At 42.8% G+C, this 21,241-nt stretch overlaps 1 protein-coding gene across 2 annotated transcripts; it reads left to right on the top strand.

The window, feature by feature from the left end:
- Positions 1–25: 25 nt before the first annotated feature.
- On the top strand, positions 26–21,196 carry myadmb (myeloid associated differentiation marker b). Of its 2 annotated transcripts, none has more exons than XM_055866396.1 (2): positions 26–116; positions 18,694–21,196. In XM_055866396.1, the coding sequence occupies exon 2, from the start codon at positions 18,826–18,828 to the stop codon at positions 19,708–19,710; it is 885 nt and encodes a 294-aa protein (XP_055722371.1). In that variant the 5' UTR covers positions 26–116; positions 18,694–18,825; the 3' UTR covers positions 19,711–21,196. The 2 variants fall into 2 exon arrangements, with proteins under 2 accessions (XP_055722371.1, XP_055722370.1); XM_055866395.1 differs by lacking the exon at positions 26–116 and adding an exon at positions 13,746–13,862.
- Positions 21,197–21,241: the final 45 nt, after the last annotated feature.

Below are 21,241 nucleotides of genomic sequence, written 5' to 3' on the forward strand. Positions count from 1 at the left end.
GCGTATCAAATCGACGCGGATTGTGCGTCACTCTGGGATGGATTTCTTCACAGATGATTTATTAAATTGACCAGATACTCAAGTGGCCGCTCTAACGAGTCTTCTTCATCGATGAGGTTAACGATAACTAACTGCACATATGGAGCTAATAGGGCAGATTTGTTGCCACTCAAGACCGTTTTGCATGGCTGATTGGGCTGCACAACGAGTTCAATGTTGACAACTGTAGCATTTTTGCTAAACCGAACTATTTTCCTAACCTTAACCTCGTTCTCCTAACCTGCCATGTTAATTATCCTAACCTGCTGTGTTAATTCTCCTAACCTGCTACACATTTTAGCTAAACCTAACCCTTTCCCAACCTTTAACCTCATTCTCCTAACCTGCTGTGTTAATTCTCCTAACCCTCTATGTTAGTTAGCTTAACCTGCTATGTAAACATTAAGCTGACAAGGTGTGCAGCTGGCTATGGCCAGTATAACCAATAATGAAGCGCGGATGTTACACCCATCTCCGTTGATCCACTCAATTCTTTTTGCAACGTCCACTTTCAGACTCAAAGTATGCAGTTACACATGGCACTAGCAATGAGAATACATTTATTCAAAAATGGAAGTCAGTCGTTGGGAGGCAAGATCAGGTGGGACCATTCTAGCCGATGAGAGGGCTGTGTGAACAACTGTGTGAACTCCAGTATCTACTGAAAAAATATATAAACGCAACATGTAAAGTGTTGGTCCCATGTTTCATGAGCTGAAATAAAACATCCCAGAGATGTTCCATATGCACAAAAAGTAAATCTTTTTTTTTTCAATTGACTGATATCCTTCTATGAACTGTTGCGTTTATATTTTTGTTCAGTATATTTTGTTCTCAAAGTTACCGGGATAGACAGTTGGCAACTCTAGTGTGAGATGTAGAAATATTCTGTCAATTTCCATAAACCATTATTGATTACAGAGGAAATTATTTATTTATCTACATTTAAATTAAATGACAACCAGCAGCAAGTTGGAATATCCATTTCAAGGCAGTTTGAAGAAAGGTGTCCATCCAAGGAGAGGAGCTTAAAATGGTGTCGCTTGATAGGGCAAGAACAAGATGTTGTATGTTAGAAGAAGTACAATATTATCATAAGGAGACATATACAGTTGAAGTTACATACACCTTAGCCAAATACATTTAAACTCAGTTTTTCACAATTCCTGACATTTAATCCTAGTAAAAATTCCCTGTTTTAGGTCAGTTAGGATCACCATTTTATTTTAAGAATGTGAAACGTCAGAATAATAGTAGAGATAACGATTTATTTCAGCTTTAATTTCTTTCATCACATTCTCAGTGGGTCAGAAGTTTACATACACTCAATTAGTATTTAGTAGCATTGCCTTTAAATTGTTTAATTTGGGTCAAACGTTACAGGTAGCCTTCCACAAGCTTCCCATAATAAGTTGGGTGAATTTTGGCCCATTCCTCCTGACAGAGCTGGTGTAACTGAGTCAGGTGTGTAGGCTTCCTTGCTCACACACACTTTTTCAGTTCTGCCCACAAATTTTCTATAGGATTGAGGTCAGAGCTTTGTGATGGCCACTCCAATACCTTGACTTTGTTGTCCTTAAGCCATTTTGCCACAATTTTGGAAGTAAGCTTGGGGTCATTGTCCATTTGGAAGACCCATTTGCGAGCAAGCTCTAACTTCCTGACTGATGTCTTGAGATGTTGCTTCAATATATCCACATAATTTTCCTGCCTCATGATGCCATCTATTTTGTGAAGTGCACCAGTCCCTCTTTCAGAAAAGCACCCCCACAACATGATGCTGCCACCCCCGTGCTTCACGGTTGGGACGGTGTTCCCTCGGCTTGCAAGCCTCCCCCTTTTTCCTCCAAACATAATGATGGTCATTATGGCCAAACAGTTCTATTTTTGTTTCATCAGACCAGAGGACATTTCTCCAAAAAGTACAATCTTTATGTGCAGTTACAAACCGTAGTCTGGCTTTTTTTATGGCGGTTTTGGAGCAGTGGCTTTCTTCTTGCTGAGCGGCCTTTCAGGTTATGTTGATATAGGACTCGTTTTACTGTGGATATAGATACTTTTGTACCTGTTTCCTCCAGCATCTTCACAAGGTCCTTTGCTGTTGTTCTGGGATTGATTTGCACTTTTCGCACCAAAGTACGTTCATATCTAGGTGTTTATACTTACTTGCGTACTATGTTTGTACAGATGAATGTGGTACCCAGATGAATGTGGTACCTGTTTGGAAATTGCTCTCAAGGATGAACCAGACTTGTGGAGGTCTACAATTTTTTTCTGAGGTCTTGGCTGTTTTATTTTGATTTTCCCATGATGTCAAGCAAAGAGGCACTGAGTTTGAAGGTAGGCCTTGAAATACATCCACAGGTACACCTCCAATTGACGCAAATTATGTCTATCAGAAGCTTCTAAAGCCATGACATTATTTTCTGGAATTTTCCAAGCTGTTAAAGGCACAGTCAACTTAGTGTATGTAAACTTCTGACCCACTGGAATTGTGATACAACGAATTATAAGTGAAATAATCCGTCTGTGAACAATTGTTGGAAAAATTACTTGTTTCATGCACGAAGTAGGTGTCCTAACCGACTTGCCAAAACCATAGCTTGTTACCAAAAAATTTGTGGAGGGATTGAAAAACTAGTTTTAATGACTCCAACCTAAGTGTATGTAAACTTCCGACTTCAACTGTACATGTACTTGGAATACGGAGGCGGAATGGAGGAGAAAAGAGAGGCAGAGGTCTAAGATAGAGAGGGAGGGGGAAGACGGTGAGATTGAGTCTGGTAAAAATGGTGGAAAAATGGAGATGCTTTGTCGAAGAAGAATGGTAGAAAGTGTAGGTAGAGTGAGCCGTATGCTGAATCGAGGTCTGGAGGAGAAATGGAAGTGATGAGAACAAATTATCGGAGGTGGCAGGTGTGGTGAAGTCCTCGGAGCCCGAGGCTTGCACCGGTGGTCAGGAAAAGATGATTCTGTAATGGTAGGAGTGACATTTCTGGAGAAAGTGGGCCTATGCCTTTTTGCTGATCCATTTGTGGTTTCAGGGTACGTGGAAACGGAGTTGGGTGCTGTGAAATCGATGAAGGTAACTCGAAGTGGTCTTGTGATAATTGTTTGTGGTTCTGCTGGTCAGAAGGAGCAGGCACTTCGCCCCAAATGAATTAGGACAAGAGATGTGACTTTTTTTCCTCTCAAGAAAAGGTTGCCATTGAAAGGAGTGATTACTAGGCCAGCGGTAAATGTGAAAGTGGACCAACTGAATGGAAAGATTCCCCGTGTTTGTGATGCTCGTCATTTGGTGCAACGCAGACAGGATGGTGTGAGTGGTGAAAGAGAAGAGTCATTGTCTGTTCTTTTGAGTTTTGATGTTGAGTCTCTGTACGATAAAGTGAAGTTAGGATATTTCAGTTATCCCGTACGAGCTTATGTGCCGAATACATTACATTGTCACCGGTGTCAAGCTTATGGGCATGTGGCAGCAGGCTGACCTCGGTTGTCAGGTGAACAGTATTTCCTCCGACACATTGGTGCGGCTGGCTTCCGGGTTAAGGGGGCGGGTGTTAAGAAGTGCGGTTTGACAGGTCATGTTTCAGAGGACGACCTTCACCTCCCGAGCCCGCTGGGGAGTTGCAGCAATGAGACAAGATCAAAATTGGGGAGAAAAAGAGGGGTCAAATTTTAAAAAATGATAAAAAGGGGGAGGGATCCTGAGAGGATTCATGTGAGTAGTAGATCTGTATCAGTACAGAGGGATAGGCCAACGAGTGATATATGCTTCTGTAAGATTGGCTTTTTGGCGTTCATAGCAATGGTTATCAACTGTACTGCAGAGAGTAAATGTAAGTTGCAGAAAATAGAGGTTGTAGTGACAGCTGCAGAGAAGTATTTGGTTGTGGCGTCAGAAGAGTTACAGGGTGTGTTGAGTGGTGATGTCCCGTCCTTTCAGCCTGTTGGCCTGAGGTAGGACTAGATAGGTTTAAATTATTGTGGAGTAGGGTAACGAGTGTAGAGTTAGCGTTTGTTTTTGGTCATTTGTGGATTAATTTTCCATTTTTTTTCAAGCAAATTATAAGGGAGTTATACTCCAGTTTAGTTGGTGGCGGTAATGCAACATTTATTGGATGGCAACCGCCATTAAGCCTCATCGAAGAAGAAGAAGAAGTTGCCGGGATGTCATGTGTCCTACTTATATCAGTACACTCGTAACAACCTAAGCATTACGAAACTTCTATTTGATTAAATAAACCACAAGTAGCATTTTGTGATACAAAAATAAAAAGGAAGGGGGAAAATAAAAAATTGCACCACCAAATAACCCTACACCTATATACCACTATTTAATATAAAAAAACACAACTTTGACCCTAATTGATCCTACACCAGGCCAACGGCCTGGGAGGACAAAATTATTTTGTTCAACACACCTTCTGCAGTAAAAGATTGTACACCCAAGTACTTCTCTGCAGGTGCCACCACAACATCTATTTTCTGTGATTTACGTTCCATTTCTGCGGTACAGTTGATAAACATGTCAATGAATGCTAAGAAGCCAACCTTACTGAAATACAAATTCTATCACTCTGTATTGGCTTAGGCCTACTACTCACCCTTGACCCATCATCCTCTACTCTCTCCACTGCCTCAGCATACAACACCTGTTCTACTCTGACCCTGGCAACCTCAACCTGTCTCTCTTGCACTGGACACTTCTGATCCCCAGCAACATGGGCATCTGCACCTCTCTGATTCAGAGGGGTTGGGTCAAATTCAGATGACACGTTTTGATTGAATGCATTCAGTTGTGCAACTGACTAGTGCTGCATTCACGTGCTAGTCGGAACTCTGAAATTTCCAACATGCTAGCTGGTTATAGTTATACACGTGATGCGTTCAACTAATCAGCAAGTCTTACATTTCTGAGTTTCCTTGTTCCGACTAGGATGTGGACGCGGCATAGGTATCCCCCTTCCCCCTCAATTGACACACAGTTTTTCCCACTGATACTACACAGTCCTTTGTCTCATGCCCTCCTGCACACTTCTCACATCTCAGAATCACCCTCCTACCCACTGCTGCAACATGACCATAAGCTTGGCATCTGAAACACCTTAGTGGGTTCGGCACAAAAGCTCTCTCGGGATAACTGACATATTCTAACATGACTTTGTCAGGTGAAACTCAAAAGGACCGACAGTGTCTTTTCAGTTTCATCATGCTCGCCACAGGGTCTGCATTGCACCAAACAGTGGGCGTCACAGACTCAGGGAATCTTCCATTTCAATTGCTCCGCCTAAACAATTAACATCACCCCAGTTATCACTCAATTCGAAGGAGCCCTGCTCTAGAGAGCAAGGCAAGTCACAGGTCTTGTCCCGGGGCATGTGACTCTTTTGAGGAAGTGTATACTGGCTACGGCGTTACAATGTGCAGGGATACTGGAGTAATAGATGTAGATACATATGTATAGGGGTAAGGTGAGTAGGCATCAGGATATATGATAAACAGTAGCAGCAGCGTAAATATTGATTGTATGTGATTGTGTGTGCGTGTATGAAAAGACAGTATAAATGTGTCTGCATTCTACTCTGTGTGTGTTGGAGTGTCAAATCAAATCATATTTTATTTGTCACATGCGCCAAATACAACAGGTGTAACCCTTACAGTGAAATGCTTACTTACAAGCTGTCACGCCCTGGCCATAGAGAGGCTTTTATTCTCTATTTTGGTTAGGCCAGGGTGTGACTAGGGTGGGCATTCTAGTTTCTTTATTTCTATGTTTTCTATTTCTTTGTGTTTGGCCGGGTGTGGTTCTCAATCAGAGGCAGCTGTCTATCGTTGTTTCTGATTGAGAACCATACTTAGGTAGCCCTTTTTTCCACCTGTCTTGGTGGAACATAGCCTTAAGCTTCACGGTTTGTTTTTTTATTGTTTTGTTGGCGACATCTACTATTAAAAGTATGTACGCTCACCACGCTGCACCTTGGTCCTCTTCTTATGATAGCCGTGACACAAGCCCTTAACCAACAATGCAGTTTTAAGAAAAATACCAAGAAAAAAATAAATAAAATGAACAAATAATTTAAGAGCAGCAGTAAAATAACAATAGCGAGGCTATATACAGGGGGTCCCGGTACAGAGTCAATGTGCGGGGGCACTGGTTAGTTAAAGTAATTGAGGTAATATGTACATGTAGGTAGAGTTACTAAAGTGACTATACATAGATATGAAACATTGAAAAGCAGCAGCGTATAAGAGAGGGGGGGATGCAAATAGTCTGAGTAGCCATTTGATTATGTGTTCAGGAGTCTTATGGCTTGGGGGTAGAAGCTGTTTAGAAGCCTCTTGGACCTAGACTTGGCGCTCCGGTATCGCTTGCCGTGCGGTAGCAGAGAGAACAGTCTATGATAGAGTCTTTGATAATTTCTAGGGCCTTCCTCTGACACCACCTGCTATAGAGGTCCTGGACGACAGGAAGCTTGGCCGCAGTGATATACTGGGCCGTATGCACTACCCTCTGTAGTGCCTTGCGGTCGGAGGCTGAGCAGTTGCTATAGCCAGGCAGTGATGCAACCCGTCAGGATGCTCTCGATGGTGCAGCTGTAAAACCTTTGTCGTACCCTCTTCACGACTGTCTTGGTGTGCTTGGACCATGTTAGTTTGTTGGTGATGAGGACACCAAGGAACTTGAAGCTCTCAACCTGCTCCACTACAGCCCCGTCGATGAGAATGGGAGTGTGCTCGGTCCTCCTTTTCCTGTAGTCCACAATAATCTCCTTTGTCTTGATCACGTTGAGGGAGAGGTTGTTGTCCTTGCACCACACGGTCAAGTCTCTGACCTCCCTATAGGCTGTCTTATTGTTTGGGGTATGTACGTACGGTCACTGTGGGGATGACGTCCTCGATGCACTTGTTCATAAAGCCAGTGACTGATGCGGTGTACTCCTCAATGCCATCTGAAGAATCCCGGAACATATTCCTGTCTGTGCTAGCAAAACAGTCCTGTAGTTTAGCATCTGCTTCATCGGACCACTTTTTTATAGACCGAGTCACTGGTGCTTCCTGCTTCAGTTTTTGCTTGTAAGCATGAATCAGGCGGATACAATTATGGTCAGATTTGCCAAATGGAGGGCGAGAGAGAGCTTTGTACGCGTCTCTGTGTGTGGAGTAAAGGTGGTCTAGAATTTTTTCCCTTCTGGTTGCACATTTAACATGCTGATAGAAATTAGGTAAAACTGATTTAAGTTTCCCTGCATTAAAGTCCCCGGCCACTAGGACTGTTGCCTCTGGATGAGCGTTTCCTGTTTGTTTATGACGGTATACAGCTCATTGAGTGCGGTTTTAGAGACAATATCGGTGTCTTACCAGAGGCTGTATGTTCTTAATATCGTCGTTCAGCCACGGCTCAGTGAAACATAAGATATGACAGTTTTTAATGTCCCAAGTGGATGTGACACCTACTCCCGTTGCCTGCTGCACTGCTGTTTTGGATTCCACCTGGCGATCTGTTCACTGTCTGCCCTGGCTTGTCTCCCCCTGTCTGGTATAGGTACCCCACCACACTCCCCCCATCTCTCCCGAGCTTTCGCTCGCCTCCAGCACATACGCACTGTTGTAACGAGTGACTCTGAACTTACAATGGCTAGCCCCAAGTCATTATATATTTTATTTTTTTCTTGTGCATTTTGCTATTTTGCTATTTGCCTCATGACTCCTGCTTGCTTTGTTAACTATGAACTTTCTTGTTTACCCAACCATGGGACAGACTATGTTTATTCCAACATTCGGGACACTGACTATCTATTGGTTACACAGACTTTTGGCCTCCCATCCTATTCTAACCACCTCTCGCCGGCTTTGTATTCGTGTTACCTGATGAAATTGCTGTGTAATATGATCTTGTTGCCATCTAATGCACATTCAGATGTCATAAATCCGCACTACAGAGCTCTCCCTGTCCTCTGCAGTGCCTTGATTGTATTACTGCTGATGATATCTAGAAATGTGCATGTACACCCCGGCTCATTTACTGTTGCTAGCCCTAATTCTGACTTGTGCTCTTATATCTGCTTCACTGATTTCTGCTCTCGTAAAAGCCTGGGTTTTCTGCACGTTAAACACTAGAAGTTAATTACCTAAAATGGATCAAATGAAGGTGTTGGTTCACAGCTTCAATCCAGATGTGTTGGTCATTGCTGAAACGTGGTTAAGGAAGAGTGTTTTGAATACTGATGTTAACATTTCTTGTTATAACCTTTTTCGGCAAGACAGATCTTTCAAAGGTGGGGGAGTGGCAATCTTCACCAAAGATCATCTTCAGTGTTCGGTTGTCTCTACCAAGTCTGTCCCCCAAAAATTTGATTTGCTGGTTCTAAGCATTAAACTTTCAAATAGCTCTTTGTTGACTGTTACTGGCTGCTATCGTCCTCCATCAGCACTGGCCTGTGCACTACCTGCCCTAAGCTCTCTCCTGGACCCTTATACTACATCTAAATTTGTCCTGCTAGGTGACCTAAACTGGGACATACTTAAACCACCTGACCAAGTCCTAAAGCAATGGGACTCCCTACATTTTTTTCAGATTATTACCAATCCCACAAGGTATGACTCCAAACACTCAGAAAGGGCTACTGTCCTCAATGTTACCCTCACAAATAATCCTGATAGCTATCAGTCTGGTGTTTTCTGTAATTACCTTAGTGATCACTGTTTTACAGCTTGTGTTCATAATGGCTGCTCAGTGAAACGACATGTCCTGATTTGTCATAAACGCTTGCTAAAAAACTTTCATGAGCAAGCCTTCCTTCATGAACTGGTCTCTGTAAAATGGTATAGAATCAGCTTGATCCCCTATGTCGAAGACGCTTGGACCTTATTTTTTGATATTTTCAGTGGTATTGGTCAAAAACACGCCCCCATAAATAAAATGAGAATTAAAAACAGGTTCAGCCCCTGGTTCGACCGTTATCTTGCAGATTTATTCCACCTTAAGAATTGCATTTGGCGAAAGGCTCGGCACACGCATACGAGACTGGCTCTCGTTCAGGCAAATGAGAAATAAGTGCACTCAGACCATCCAGAAGGCCAAAGTTAGTTAGTTTAAGGAGCAGTTCTCTCTCTTTGGGTCCAACCCCAAGAAGTTCTGGAAAACGGTTAAAGACCTGGAGAAAAAACCCTCCTCCTCACAGCAGCCCATGTCCCTTAATGTTGATGATGCGGATGTTACTGACAAGAAGCACATGGCTGAGCTGTTTAATCACCACTTCATTAAGTCAGGATTCCTATTTGACTCAGCCATGCCTCCTTGCCCATCCAATATTTCCTGATCTCCCACCCCTTCTACTGCGACTATCCCCGACACTTCTCCCTCTTTTTCCCCTGCCCCGCTACAATGTTTCTCCCTGCAGGCGGTCACTGAGTCAGAGGTGCTAAAGGAGCTCCTGAAACTTGACCCCAAAAAAACATCTGGGGCAGATGGTTGAGACCCTTTCTTCTTTAACATTGCTGCCCCTATCATCGCCAAGCCTATCCCCGACCTTTTTAACCTGTCTACCCTTTCTGGGGTGGTTCCCATTGCTTGGAAGGCAGCCACGGTTCATCCTTTATTTAAAGGGGGAGATGAAGCTGATCCTAACTATTATAGGCATACTTCTATTTTGCTCTGTTTATCAAAAGTGTTGGAAAACCTTGGCAATAATCAACTGATTGGCTTTCTTGATGTCTATAGGATTCTCTCTGGTATGCAATCTGGTTTCCACTCAGGTTATGGATGTGTCACTGTAACCTTAAAGGTCCTCAAAGATGTCACCATTGCCCTGGATTCTAAGCAATGTTGTGCTGCTATTTTTATTGACTTGGCCAAAGCTTTTGATACGGTAGACCATTCCATTCTTGTGGGTTTGCTAAGGAGTATTGGTGTGTCTGAAGGGTCTTTGGCCTGGTTTGCTAACTACCTCTCTCAAAGAGTGCAGTATATGAAGTCAGAACATCTGCTGTCTCAGCCACTGCCTGTCACCAAGGGAGTACCCAGGGTTCGATTCTAGGCCCCACGCTCTACTCAATTTACATCAACAACATAGCTCTGGCAGTAGGAAGCTCTCTCATCCATTTATATGCAGATGATACAGTCTTATACTCAGCTGGCCCCTGCCCGGATCTTGTGTTAAATGCTCTACAACAAAGCTTTCTTAGTGTCCAACAAGCTTTGTCTACCCTTAATCTTGTTCTGAACACCTCCAAAACAAAAGTCATGTGGTTTGGTAAGAAGAATGCCCCACTTCCCACAGGTGTGATTAAGACCTCTGAGGGTTTAGAGCTTGAGGTAGTCACCTCATACAAGTACTTGGGAGTATGGCTAGACGGTACACGGCCCTTCTCTCAGCACATATCAAAGCTGCAGGCTAAAGATAAATCTAGACTTGGTTTCCTCTATCGTAATCGCTACTCTTTCACTCCAGCTGCCAAACTAACCCTGATTCAGATGACCATCCTACCCATGCTAGATTATGGAGACATCATTTATAGATCGTCAGGTGGCTGCTCTCGAGCGGCTAGATGTTATTTACCCTTCGACCATCAGATTTGCCACCAATGTTCCTTACAGGACACATCACTGCACTCTACACTCCTCTGTAAACTGATCATCTCTGCATACCTGTTGCAAGACCCACTGGTTGATGCTTATTTATAAACCCTCTTAGGCCTCACTCCCCCCTATCTGAGATGTCTACTGCAGCCCTCATCCTCCACGTACAACACCCATTCTGCCAGTCACATTCTGTTAATGGTCCTCAAAGCACACACATCCCTGGATCGCTCGTCTTTTCAGATCGCTGCAGCTAGCGATTGGAACGAGCTGCAACAACACTCAAACTGGACAGTTTTATCTCAATCTCTTCATGCAAAGACTCAATCATGGACACTTTTACTGACAGTTGTGGCTGCTATGCGTGATGTATTGTTGTCTCTACCTTCTTGCCCTTTGTGCTGTTGTCTGTACCCAATAATGTTTGTACCATGTTTTGTGCTGCTACCATGTTGTGTTGCTACCATGTTGTTGTCATGTTGTGTTGCTACCATGCTGTGTTGTCATGTCTTGCTGCTTTGCTATGTTGTTGTCTTAGGTGTCTCTTAATGTAGTGTTGTGTTGTCTCTCTTGTCGTGGTGTGTGTTTTGTCCTATATATATATATTTTCATCCCAGCTTCCGTCCCCGCAGGAGGCCTTTTGCCTTTTGGTAGGCCGTCATTGTAAATAAGAATTTGTTCTTTAACTGACTTGCCTAGTTAAATGAAGGTTAAATAAAAAATAAATAAAAACGCTACTATCAGGTGTTCTTGTGGGATCAAGGACATGAATGCAGGGTAGGCTAAACACTTTCCCTTTGAATATTCAGAATGTTAGGCTACATGTCCGTAGTTACACACACACACACACACACACACACACACACACACACACACACACACACACACACACAGTGGTGCCTGTTTGCGTGTGTGTGTGAGCGCGAGAGAGAAAAAATGAGAATGAGGGGAAGGGGAAGGATACCTAGTCAGTTGCACAACTGAACAGTGGTGGAAAAAGTGCTCAATTGTCATACTTGAGTCAAAGTAAAGATACCTTAATAGAACCTCTCTGGGATATGTGGGACGGTAGCATCCCACTTGGCCAATAGCCAGGGGAAATGTAGAGCGCCAAAATCAAACTTTCATTAAATCACACATGTAAGACACCAAATTAAAGCTACACTCGTTATGAATCCAGCCAACATGTCAGATTTCAAAAAGGCTTTTCGGCGAAAGCATAAGATGCTATTATCTGATGATAGCACAACAGTAAACAAAGAGAGTAGCATATTTCAACACTGCAAGGCTCGACACAAAACGCAGAAATAAAATATAAATCATGCCTTACCTTTGACGAGATTCTTTTGTTGGCACTCCAATATGTCCCATAAACATCACAAATGGTCCTTTTGTTCGATTAATTCCGTCCATATATATCCAAATTGTCCATTTATTTGGCGCGTTTGATCCAGAAAAAACAGTTTCCAATTTGCGCAACGTCACTACAAAATATCTCAAAAATTACCTCTAAACTTTGCCAAAACATTTCAAACTACTTTTGTAATACAACTTAAGGTATTTGTAAACGTTAATAATCGATCAAATTTTAGACGGGTCTATCTGTTTTCAATACAGGAGATCAACAAACTAACGCTACGTTTCTAGTCTTGTGCAACTCTCAAACAGTACACATGACATTACACTGTTTCCAGGTGGCCTTACTTCTTCATTGCACAAAGGAATAACCTCAACCTATTTCCAAAGACTGGTGACATCCAGTGGAAGCGGTAGGAACTGAAAACAGGGTGATTAGAAATCCAGTATTCCAATGAAACTTCATTGAACAGACAGTGACCTAAAAAAAAAAAATGTATGGTTAGTCCTCTGGGTTTTGCCTGCTACATAAGTTCTGTTATACTTACAGACATGATTCAAACAGTTTTAGAGACTTCAGAGTGTTTTCTATCCAAATCTACTAATAATATGCATATCTTATATTCTGGGGATGAGTAGAAGGAAGTTGAAATTGGGCACGCTATTTATCCAAAAGTGAAAATGCTGCCCCCTATCCTAGAAAATGACTAAAGTAAAAGTGAAAGTCAACCAGTAAAATACTACTTGAGTAAAAATCTAAAAGTATTTGGTTTAAAATATACTTAAGTATCAAAAGTAAATGGAATTTATAAAATATACTTAAGAATCAAAAGTATAAGTAAAAGTATGAATAATTTCAAATTCCTTTTTGTATTTTTTTATTGATGGATAGCCAGGGGCACACTCCAACACTCAGACCAAATGTACAAATCTAGCGTTTGTGTTTAGTGAGTCTACCAGATCAGAGGCAGTAGGAATGACCAGGAAGGTCCTCTTGATAAGTGTGTGAATTGAACCATTTTCCTGTCAAAATGTAACGAGTACTTTTGGGTGTCAGGGAAAATGTATTGAGTAAAAAGGACATTCTTTTATTTGTGTGTGTGTGTGTGTGTGTGTGTGTGTGTGTGTGTGTGTGTGTGTGTGTGTGTGTGTGTGTGTGTGTGTGTGTGTGTGTGTGTGTGTGTGTGTGTGTGTGTGTGTGTGTGTGTTTGACTGCTTGTCGCGCTGGAGCGCAACACTTTTGGTGCAGCTTTGTGCAACTTCGTATGCCTTCAATCTTTGACCCAGGTCCGGAAACGGATGTTTCTGAGTCACTTAAATCACATTATAAGTAAATAAATAGTGGTTTCCAGGGGAACTGACTCTGTTTCTTAGCAACATAATACAAATAGTGTGAGCAACAAAAAAAGAATAGTAGTACATGCAAAATAATTTATTATCTTGGTAGCCTAGCCAATGATGACATCATTCTGTAGCCCTCACCACTCTATCTTATCCCATAGTAGGACGTTGCTGCTTTAAATTGGAACCATCACGCCAAATTAAACAATAATAACCAAATGACAATCAATGAAATTAATTAAACTGCAATAATTTCATTGACATTATTTAATTAATTTATACCAGGTTGTTAATACAAAGATTATTCATCTAAATGGATGAGGGTGGATTGGGATGACGCGCAGTAGAAAGAAATATGTGGAAATAACTCTTGAGACATTTCATACCTAATTTGGTTGCAATGGGCGGGAAGCTGGGGGGAGGGTTTTTTCTGACTACGGCTGTGTTAAATTCAGGACTAGGAAGGCTACCAGTGTAAATTCCTATTCGATTAGAGATCCTGAGAGAGAACGAAGGATTTTGCAGTCCCAAAACTAACGAAAAGGTAATACCTTTTTGTTTCAGAGTTATATTTGAGATTGTGTAATAGAATACTGGTCTATCCGAGGGTTAGCGTAGTTTTTATACATGTTGTCTACAGCATGTTCTACAAACAGTTGAAACTTGGCCTACCTGCATGCTTTTCTATAGTTTTAACACAGTCTATTGAAAATAATAATTTTCACCGTGAGCGCTGGAAATAAAACATCACTTTTGCACGGTATCAAGTAAATTGCTTATTATTAGCAGTATTTAGGACACAAGATAGGATAGTCAAGAAAATAACTGCTGCGTTGTTGTAAAACTTGTTTGACATTGAAATGTTTTTGCTTTCTATGAATGACTTGATGGTGGATACACTCGTTTTTTTGTAACACTGAGAAACTCCAGTGCGCGGCACAATTTGCACTTCTCGTATCACCTCGGACTGTGGTTGTCAATGGCCAACCAGAATAACGGGAGAATAACGGTAGGCAACAGCTGCTAGAATAACGGGGAAGCTGTAAACCGATTATAGCTGACTCTTTTGAATATGAGGCCTCTGATATACACTACATGACCAAAAGTATGTAGACACATGCTCGTCGAACATCTCATTCCAAAATCATGGGCATTAATATGGAGTTGGTCCCCCTTTGCTGCTATAAGAGCCTCCACTCTTCTGGGACGTTTTCCACTAGATGTTGGAACATTGCTGTGGGGACTTGCTTCCATTCAGCCATGAGCATTAGTGAGGTCGAGCACTGATGTTGGGCGATTAGGCCTGGCTCGCACTCGGTGTTCCAATACATCCCAAAGGTGTTCGATGGGGTTGAGGTCAGGGCTCTGTGCAGGCCAGTCAAGTTCTTCCAAACCGATCTCAACAAACATTTCTGTATGGACCTCGCTTTGTGCACGGGGGGGCATTTTCATGCTGAAACAGGAAAGGGCCTTCCCCAAACTGTTGCCATAAAATTGGAAGCACAGAATTGTCTAGAATGTCATTGTATGCTGTAGCGTTAAGATTTCCCTTCACTGGAACTAAGGGGCCTAGCTCGAACCATGGAAAAACAGCCCCAGAGCATTATTCCTCCTCCAAAATTTACAGTTGGCACTATGCATTGGGGCACGTAGCGTTTTCCTTGCATCCGCCGAACCCAGATTCATCCAGAACATGTGTGATTCATCACTCCAGAGAACACATTTCCACTGCTCCAGAGTCCAATGGTGGAGAGCTTTACACCACTCCAGCCAACACTTGTCATTGCGCATGAATATGTTAAGTTTGTGTGCTGCTGCTTGGCCATGGAAACCCATTTCATGACGCTCTCGAATTTCTTGTGGTGACGTTGCTTCCGGAGGAAGTTTGGAACTAGTGAGTGTTGCAATCGAGGACAGACAATTTTTATGCGCTACGCGCTTCAGCAGTTCTGTTCTGTGAGCTTGTGTGGCCGATCACTTCGCGGCTGAGCCGTTGTGGCTCCTCGAAGTTTCCACTTCACAATAACACTTCGTTGACTGGAGCAGGTCTAGCAGAGCAGAAATTTGACTAACTGACTTGTTGGAAAGGTGGCATCCTATGAGGATGCCACGTTGAAAGTCACTGAGCTCTTCAGTAAGGCCATTCTACTGCCAATGTTTGTCTATGGAGATTGCATGGCTGTGAGCTCGATTTTATACACCTGTTCTGAGCACTTGTTGGCTGCTTTTCCTTCACTCTGGGGTCCAACTGATCCCAAACCATCTCAATTGGGTTGAGGTCGGGTGATTGTGGAGGCCAGGTAATATGATGCCCCACTACATCACTCTCCTTATTGCTCAAATAGCCCTTACACAGCCTGGAGGTGTGTTGGGTCATTGTCCTGTTGGAAAAACAAATGTTAGTCCCACTAAGCACAAACCAGATGAGATGGCGTATCACCACAGAATGCTGTGGTAGCCATGCTGTTTAAGTGTGCCTTGAATTCTAAATAAATCACTGACGGTGTCACTATAAAAGCACCATCACATCTCTTCCTCCATGCTTCATGGTGGGAACTACACCAAAAATCTCAAATTTTAACTCATCAGACCAAAGGACGGATTTCCACCGGTCTAATGTCCATTGCTCATATTTCTTGTCCCAAGCAAGTCTCTTCTTCTTATTGGTGTCATTTAGTAGTTGTTTCTTTGCAGCAATTTGACAATGAAGGCCTGATTTCACACAGTCTCCTCTGAACAGTTGATGTTGAGATGTGTATGTTACTTGAACTCTGTGAAGCATGTATTTGGGCTGCAATTTCTGAGGCTGATAACTCTAAATAACTTTACCTCTGCAGCAGAGGTAACTCTGGGTCTTCCTTTCCTGTGGTGGTCCTCGTGAGAGCCAGTTTCATCATAGCGCTTGATGGTTTTTGCAACTGCAAATGAAGAAACTTTCAAAGTTCTTGGAATTGGAATTTTCCGCATGGACTGACCTTCATGTCATAATCTGAAGGGTTGCTCAGCACGGAAAAAGCCACTGCTCGAAAACCGCCATAAAAAAGCCAGACTACGGTTTGTAACTGCACATGGGGACAAAGATCGTACTTTTTGGAGAAATGTCCTCTGGTCTGATGAAACAGAAATAGAACTGTTTGGCCATAATGACCATTGTTATGTTTGGAGGAAAAAGGGGGAGGCTTGCAAGCCGAAGAACACCATCCCAACTGTGAAGCACGAGGGTGGGAGCCTCATGTTGTGGGGGTGCTTTGCTGCAGGAGGGACTGGTGCACTTCACAAAATAGATGGCATCATGAGGCAGGAAAATGATGTGGATATATTGAAGCAACATCTCAAGACATCAGTCAGGACGTTAAAGATTGGTCGCAAATGGGTCTTCCAAATGGACAATGACCCCAAGCATACTTCCAAAGTTGTGGCAAAATGGCTTAAGGACAACAAAGTCAAGGTATTGGAGTGGCCATCACAAAGCCCTGACCTCAATCCTATAGAACATTTTTGGGCAGAACTGAAAAAGCGTGTGCGAGCAAGGAGGCCTACAAACCTGACTCAGTTACACCAGCTTTGTCAGGAGGAATGGGCCAAAATTCACCCAACTTATTGTGGGAAGCATGTGGAAGGCTACCCGTAACGTTTGACCCAAGTTAAAAAATGTAAAGGCAATGCTACTAAATACCAATTGAGTGTATGTAAACTTCTGACCCACTGAGAATGTGATGAAATAAATAAAAGCTGAAATAAATCATTCTCTCTACTAATTCGGACATTTCACATTTCTTAAAATAGTGGTGATCCTAACTGACCTAAAACAGGGAATATTTACTAGGATTAAATGTCAGGGATTGTGAAACTGAGTTTAAATGTATTTGGCTAAGGTGTATGTAAACTGCCGACTTCAACTTTACATATACATACATATATTAGTGTATTTTGTGTGAATATAGTCTACTATTGATCAGAACACGTGGAAGCAAATAGTTCCCCTTATTATTGCAGCTGAACTATGGAGCATGATGAAACAACATGTGAACATCTCCAGCCTGGGAGCCCATAGCTCTTTAACTGAATTATGGGTGAAATCGAGTTAACCATGTTGTCATAACAATGCTCGTGACCCTGGCTGCAAACAAACACTGAGCCTCCTCACCCTCAAGTGTGTGTGTGTGGGAGGGAGTTAATTTGACTGTAATATCCTGTTTTCTCTCCTGTCCAGACTGAGTGTGGGACTGTGAGTGTATCTCTAAAGGGAAGTCCCTCTGTTTGGATGATAATGTAGTCTTTTCCATGCCACCCCTTATAAGGTGGCTTTCCATTCAGGGACTTTATGGTCTTTTACCAAGTTTCCTAACATTCAAGTAATGGCAGGGAGGGGATGGATTTTCCATTTCTGCCTTCCGTATGGTTTTTCTAGTGTGTGTGTGTGTGAGAGAGGTAGAAGAGACTTGGCACCTTTAACTCAGTTTGCAGTTCGGCAGCAGTCTGCACATCTGGGATAACTCAACGAGTTGGAAAATCTTACAGGGAAGAGAAAGGGAGAATGAGGGAGGGGCAGAGAGGGAGGGAGGTGACTCACTGCTCTGCTATTCCTCATGTGTTTAATATGTGTCCTTCTGAGGTTAAGGCACAGGGCTTTCCCCCCCCTTTTTTTTCTTAATTTTTTTCCTCCTTTTACTTCAGCTAGCCTTTTCTGACTGACTCCTATGGTCACTCTCACTTTGAGTTTGTCCATTTTTCAAATCTTAATTCATCTGTCTGTTTCCTCTTTCTCTCTCCATATCTCCCCTCCCACTCTCTGTCCCCTGCTGTTTGAACAACTTATTTTATTAATGTAAACATGTGTCTCTGAGTCCTTCAACAGTATGTAAACTGGGAACATGGACTCACTATCACTTGTGGGGGATAGTGTGAGTGAGCAGCCCTGAGTGTCTCTGGATATTGGGACTGTTAGTGGATGAGGCCCTTCCGCAGAGGCTGGTGACAGATTGGCTGAGAGGTTGGGTAGAGGTCTCAGCACCACGTCTGTCTGAAAGGGGGGGTGAAGGAATGTCCAGTGACATGAACTCACTGACTCACAGAACAGGAATCCCTCAGCTGATAAAGCACTCAGAGTATAAAACTGAAGAGAACCTATACTTTTGATTCTCCTTGTACAAGGTATCAACATATGATTTTTTTTTTTTACTTACATGTTGAGATGGAGATAATGACACATTGCTACTGTTGCCCTCATGAGTCCAAATATGATATGTCATCAAGAATGTACATTGAAAATCATAATGGAATCAATACTTGCTATGAGATTTCTTTTATATGAATGCATGCTGTCAATTTGTTCTTTGTTACTGACAGCTGCTCTCTTCTGTGTCTCCTTATAGATCCTTCTGCCACAGATGCACCAAGAACTGTAGGCCTAGGGTATTTCACAGAAACACCTACATCTCCGGCCAATTCAGCCCTTCACTTCAGTCTAACCCGTCCTAGTTGTCAAGCATCATCCATATCCCATCATGTCGATAGTGGTGGTGCACTCCAACCCCCTGTTCTGGGTGCGTTTGTGTGCTCTGGTCTTCTCCTGTGTGGCTTTTGCTGTGGCCATCCATGGGGCCGACCTCAAGCACGGTACAGGGGACTGGTGTGTGTTCTGCTGGGCCTTCAGTTTCGCTGGGACCCTGCTGGTGTTGCTGGTAGAGCTGTTTGGCCTGCAGACCCGTGCCCCCGTCTCCTGGAAAAACTTCCCCATCACCTTCGCCTGCTATGCCTCCCTGCTCTGCCTCTCCGCCTCAATCATCTTCCCCCTCTATTTCCTCAAGGGCCAGACCTCCCGCAACGAGACTCATAACTACCGCATCGTGGCCACCGTCTTCTCCTGCCTGGCCACCATCGCTTACATGAGTGAGGTGAGCATCAGCAAAGCCCGGCCAGGTGAGGTAGCAGGTTACATGGCCACTGCCCCGGGTCTGCTAAAAGTGTGTGAAACCTTCGTGGCCTGCGTCATCTTTGTCTTCATCAGCGACCCGGTGTCCTACAACTCTCACGATGCACTGAGGTGGTGCCTGGCCGTCTACTGCATCTGTTTCATCCTGTCGGCGGCCATCATTGTGCTGTGTATCTGCGAGTGCACCGGCTGCCTGCCTTTCCCCTTCGCCCGCTTCCTGTCTGCCTACGCCCTACTCGCTGTCATCATGTACCTCTCCGCTACCATCGTCTGGCCCATTTTTACATTTGACAGGAAGCACGGGGGCACTTCCTCCAGGCCCACTTTCTGTGGTAACAGTCAAGGGCTGTGTGCATGGGACAAGCAGATGGCTGTGGCTGTGCTCACTGCAGTCAACTTTGTGCTCTACCTGGCAGACCTGATCTACTCTGCCCGACTGGTTTTTATTACTGTGTGAGCAAAAGGTATAGAGGGGAAGAACGAGAAGAGGTAGGTGATTTTGAGTAGGATGGAAAGAAGTTGAGGAGTAGAAATGAAGAGGTGAAGAAAGAGGGAGAAACAAAGAAACTGTATTTTGTGTCATTTATATATCAATGTTCAGCCATTAGTCACCTCCACACATGGACACTAAATTATTTCTTATTTCATGCAAAAGGAAAAGCCCTTACACAATGAGGATTTTATAGACCCAAGAACTATGATCAGATGGACCAGATGTTTTCTAGGTTTGAGCTCTGATTATCTGACACATAAATGCAGTATTCCAAAGACAGGATGGATCTGCTGAGAATGTTGACATTACTATAGATCATGTAAAGTCTTACAACTTTCAATGGTCTTTTAATAAGCATGACTTTTTACATTATGGAAAACTGTAGGTAGATTTTACAGAACAACCCACACCTTCCTAGTTTGTTTAAGATGAGTTACGAAGGGATACAAGTAATTCAATCAAACCCGTAAGTAATTTTTTAGAGGATTGGTACACTGCTCCAAATGTTTTCAAGACATGATGTAAAACAAATTGTGTTTGAATTAATGTAAAGATATACTCTGTTAGTGTAGGTTTTTTGCTAATTTTACATTCCTGTTTTTACACTTTTTAAAAATATTTTCATATTCTGCCAAGCTACATGTCAGGAGTACGGTATGTTGAAATAATATATGCATAAGGTAACTGAATTCAAAGTCACTGTGTAATGAACACTTACTGTTTGACACTTATGTGTTTGTTATAACCTGTTCTCTGTAGGCTATGGCGTCTCCAAAAACAACATCTTTGAATAAAAACAAAACGTTGTTAGGAAAATGTATTCTTCTTAATCTGGCCCATTGCTTTGTACTGCTGTAACAGTCTGCTCTTGTGGATGAGAATGTCCACTTTGTCATAGAGGGAGACATCCATTTGCTGCATCGTCCTCACTACTTCCTGCTGTTACTGAACATGACATGTTTTTTATTCCGCTGTGCCTGTTGAGACTGTGCATACCACATCAGTGTTATGGGAACATACAATCCAGTGTTCAGTAAAAGCAATGTGATAAATTATAGCAGGATTTGTCAACTGGGGGCCCACGGGTCAAGTTTTATTTGGCCTCCCCAAGTTTTCTGAGCAAACCCCCCCCCCCCACACCAACCCCCCCCCCCACACCAAATTTAAATGATTTGACATAAAGCACTTAAAAACACCAGCAAATCAACTTCAACTGTTTTTTAATTTTGGAAATCTGTTCCAAAATGATTTCCACATATAACAGAGCGAGTAATGTGATTGTATACACATGTAAGCTAAGTTTAAAATTATTATGTTTGAGTCAAATGTTATCTGTTTGGGCTTCTTGCAGTCTACAGTCTGCGGCTGAATGTAGTTGATGATCCCTGAATTATAGCCTATGTATATCTGTCTTTGTCCTTGTTAATTGAATAAAATAAACTAACATTTAGGTGTTCTCAATCTCTCGCTCTCTCGATCTCTCTCAAATGTGCAC

Source organism: Salvelinus fontinalis, chromosome 17, assembly GCF_029448725.1.
Source record: "Salvelinus fontinalis isolate EN_2023a chromosome 17, ASM2944872v1, whole genome shotgun sequence".
Taxonomy (NCBI): Eukaryota; Metazoa; Chordata; class Actinopteri; order Salmoniformes; family Salmonidae; genus Salvelinus; species Salvelinus fontinalis.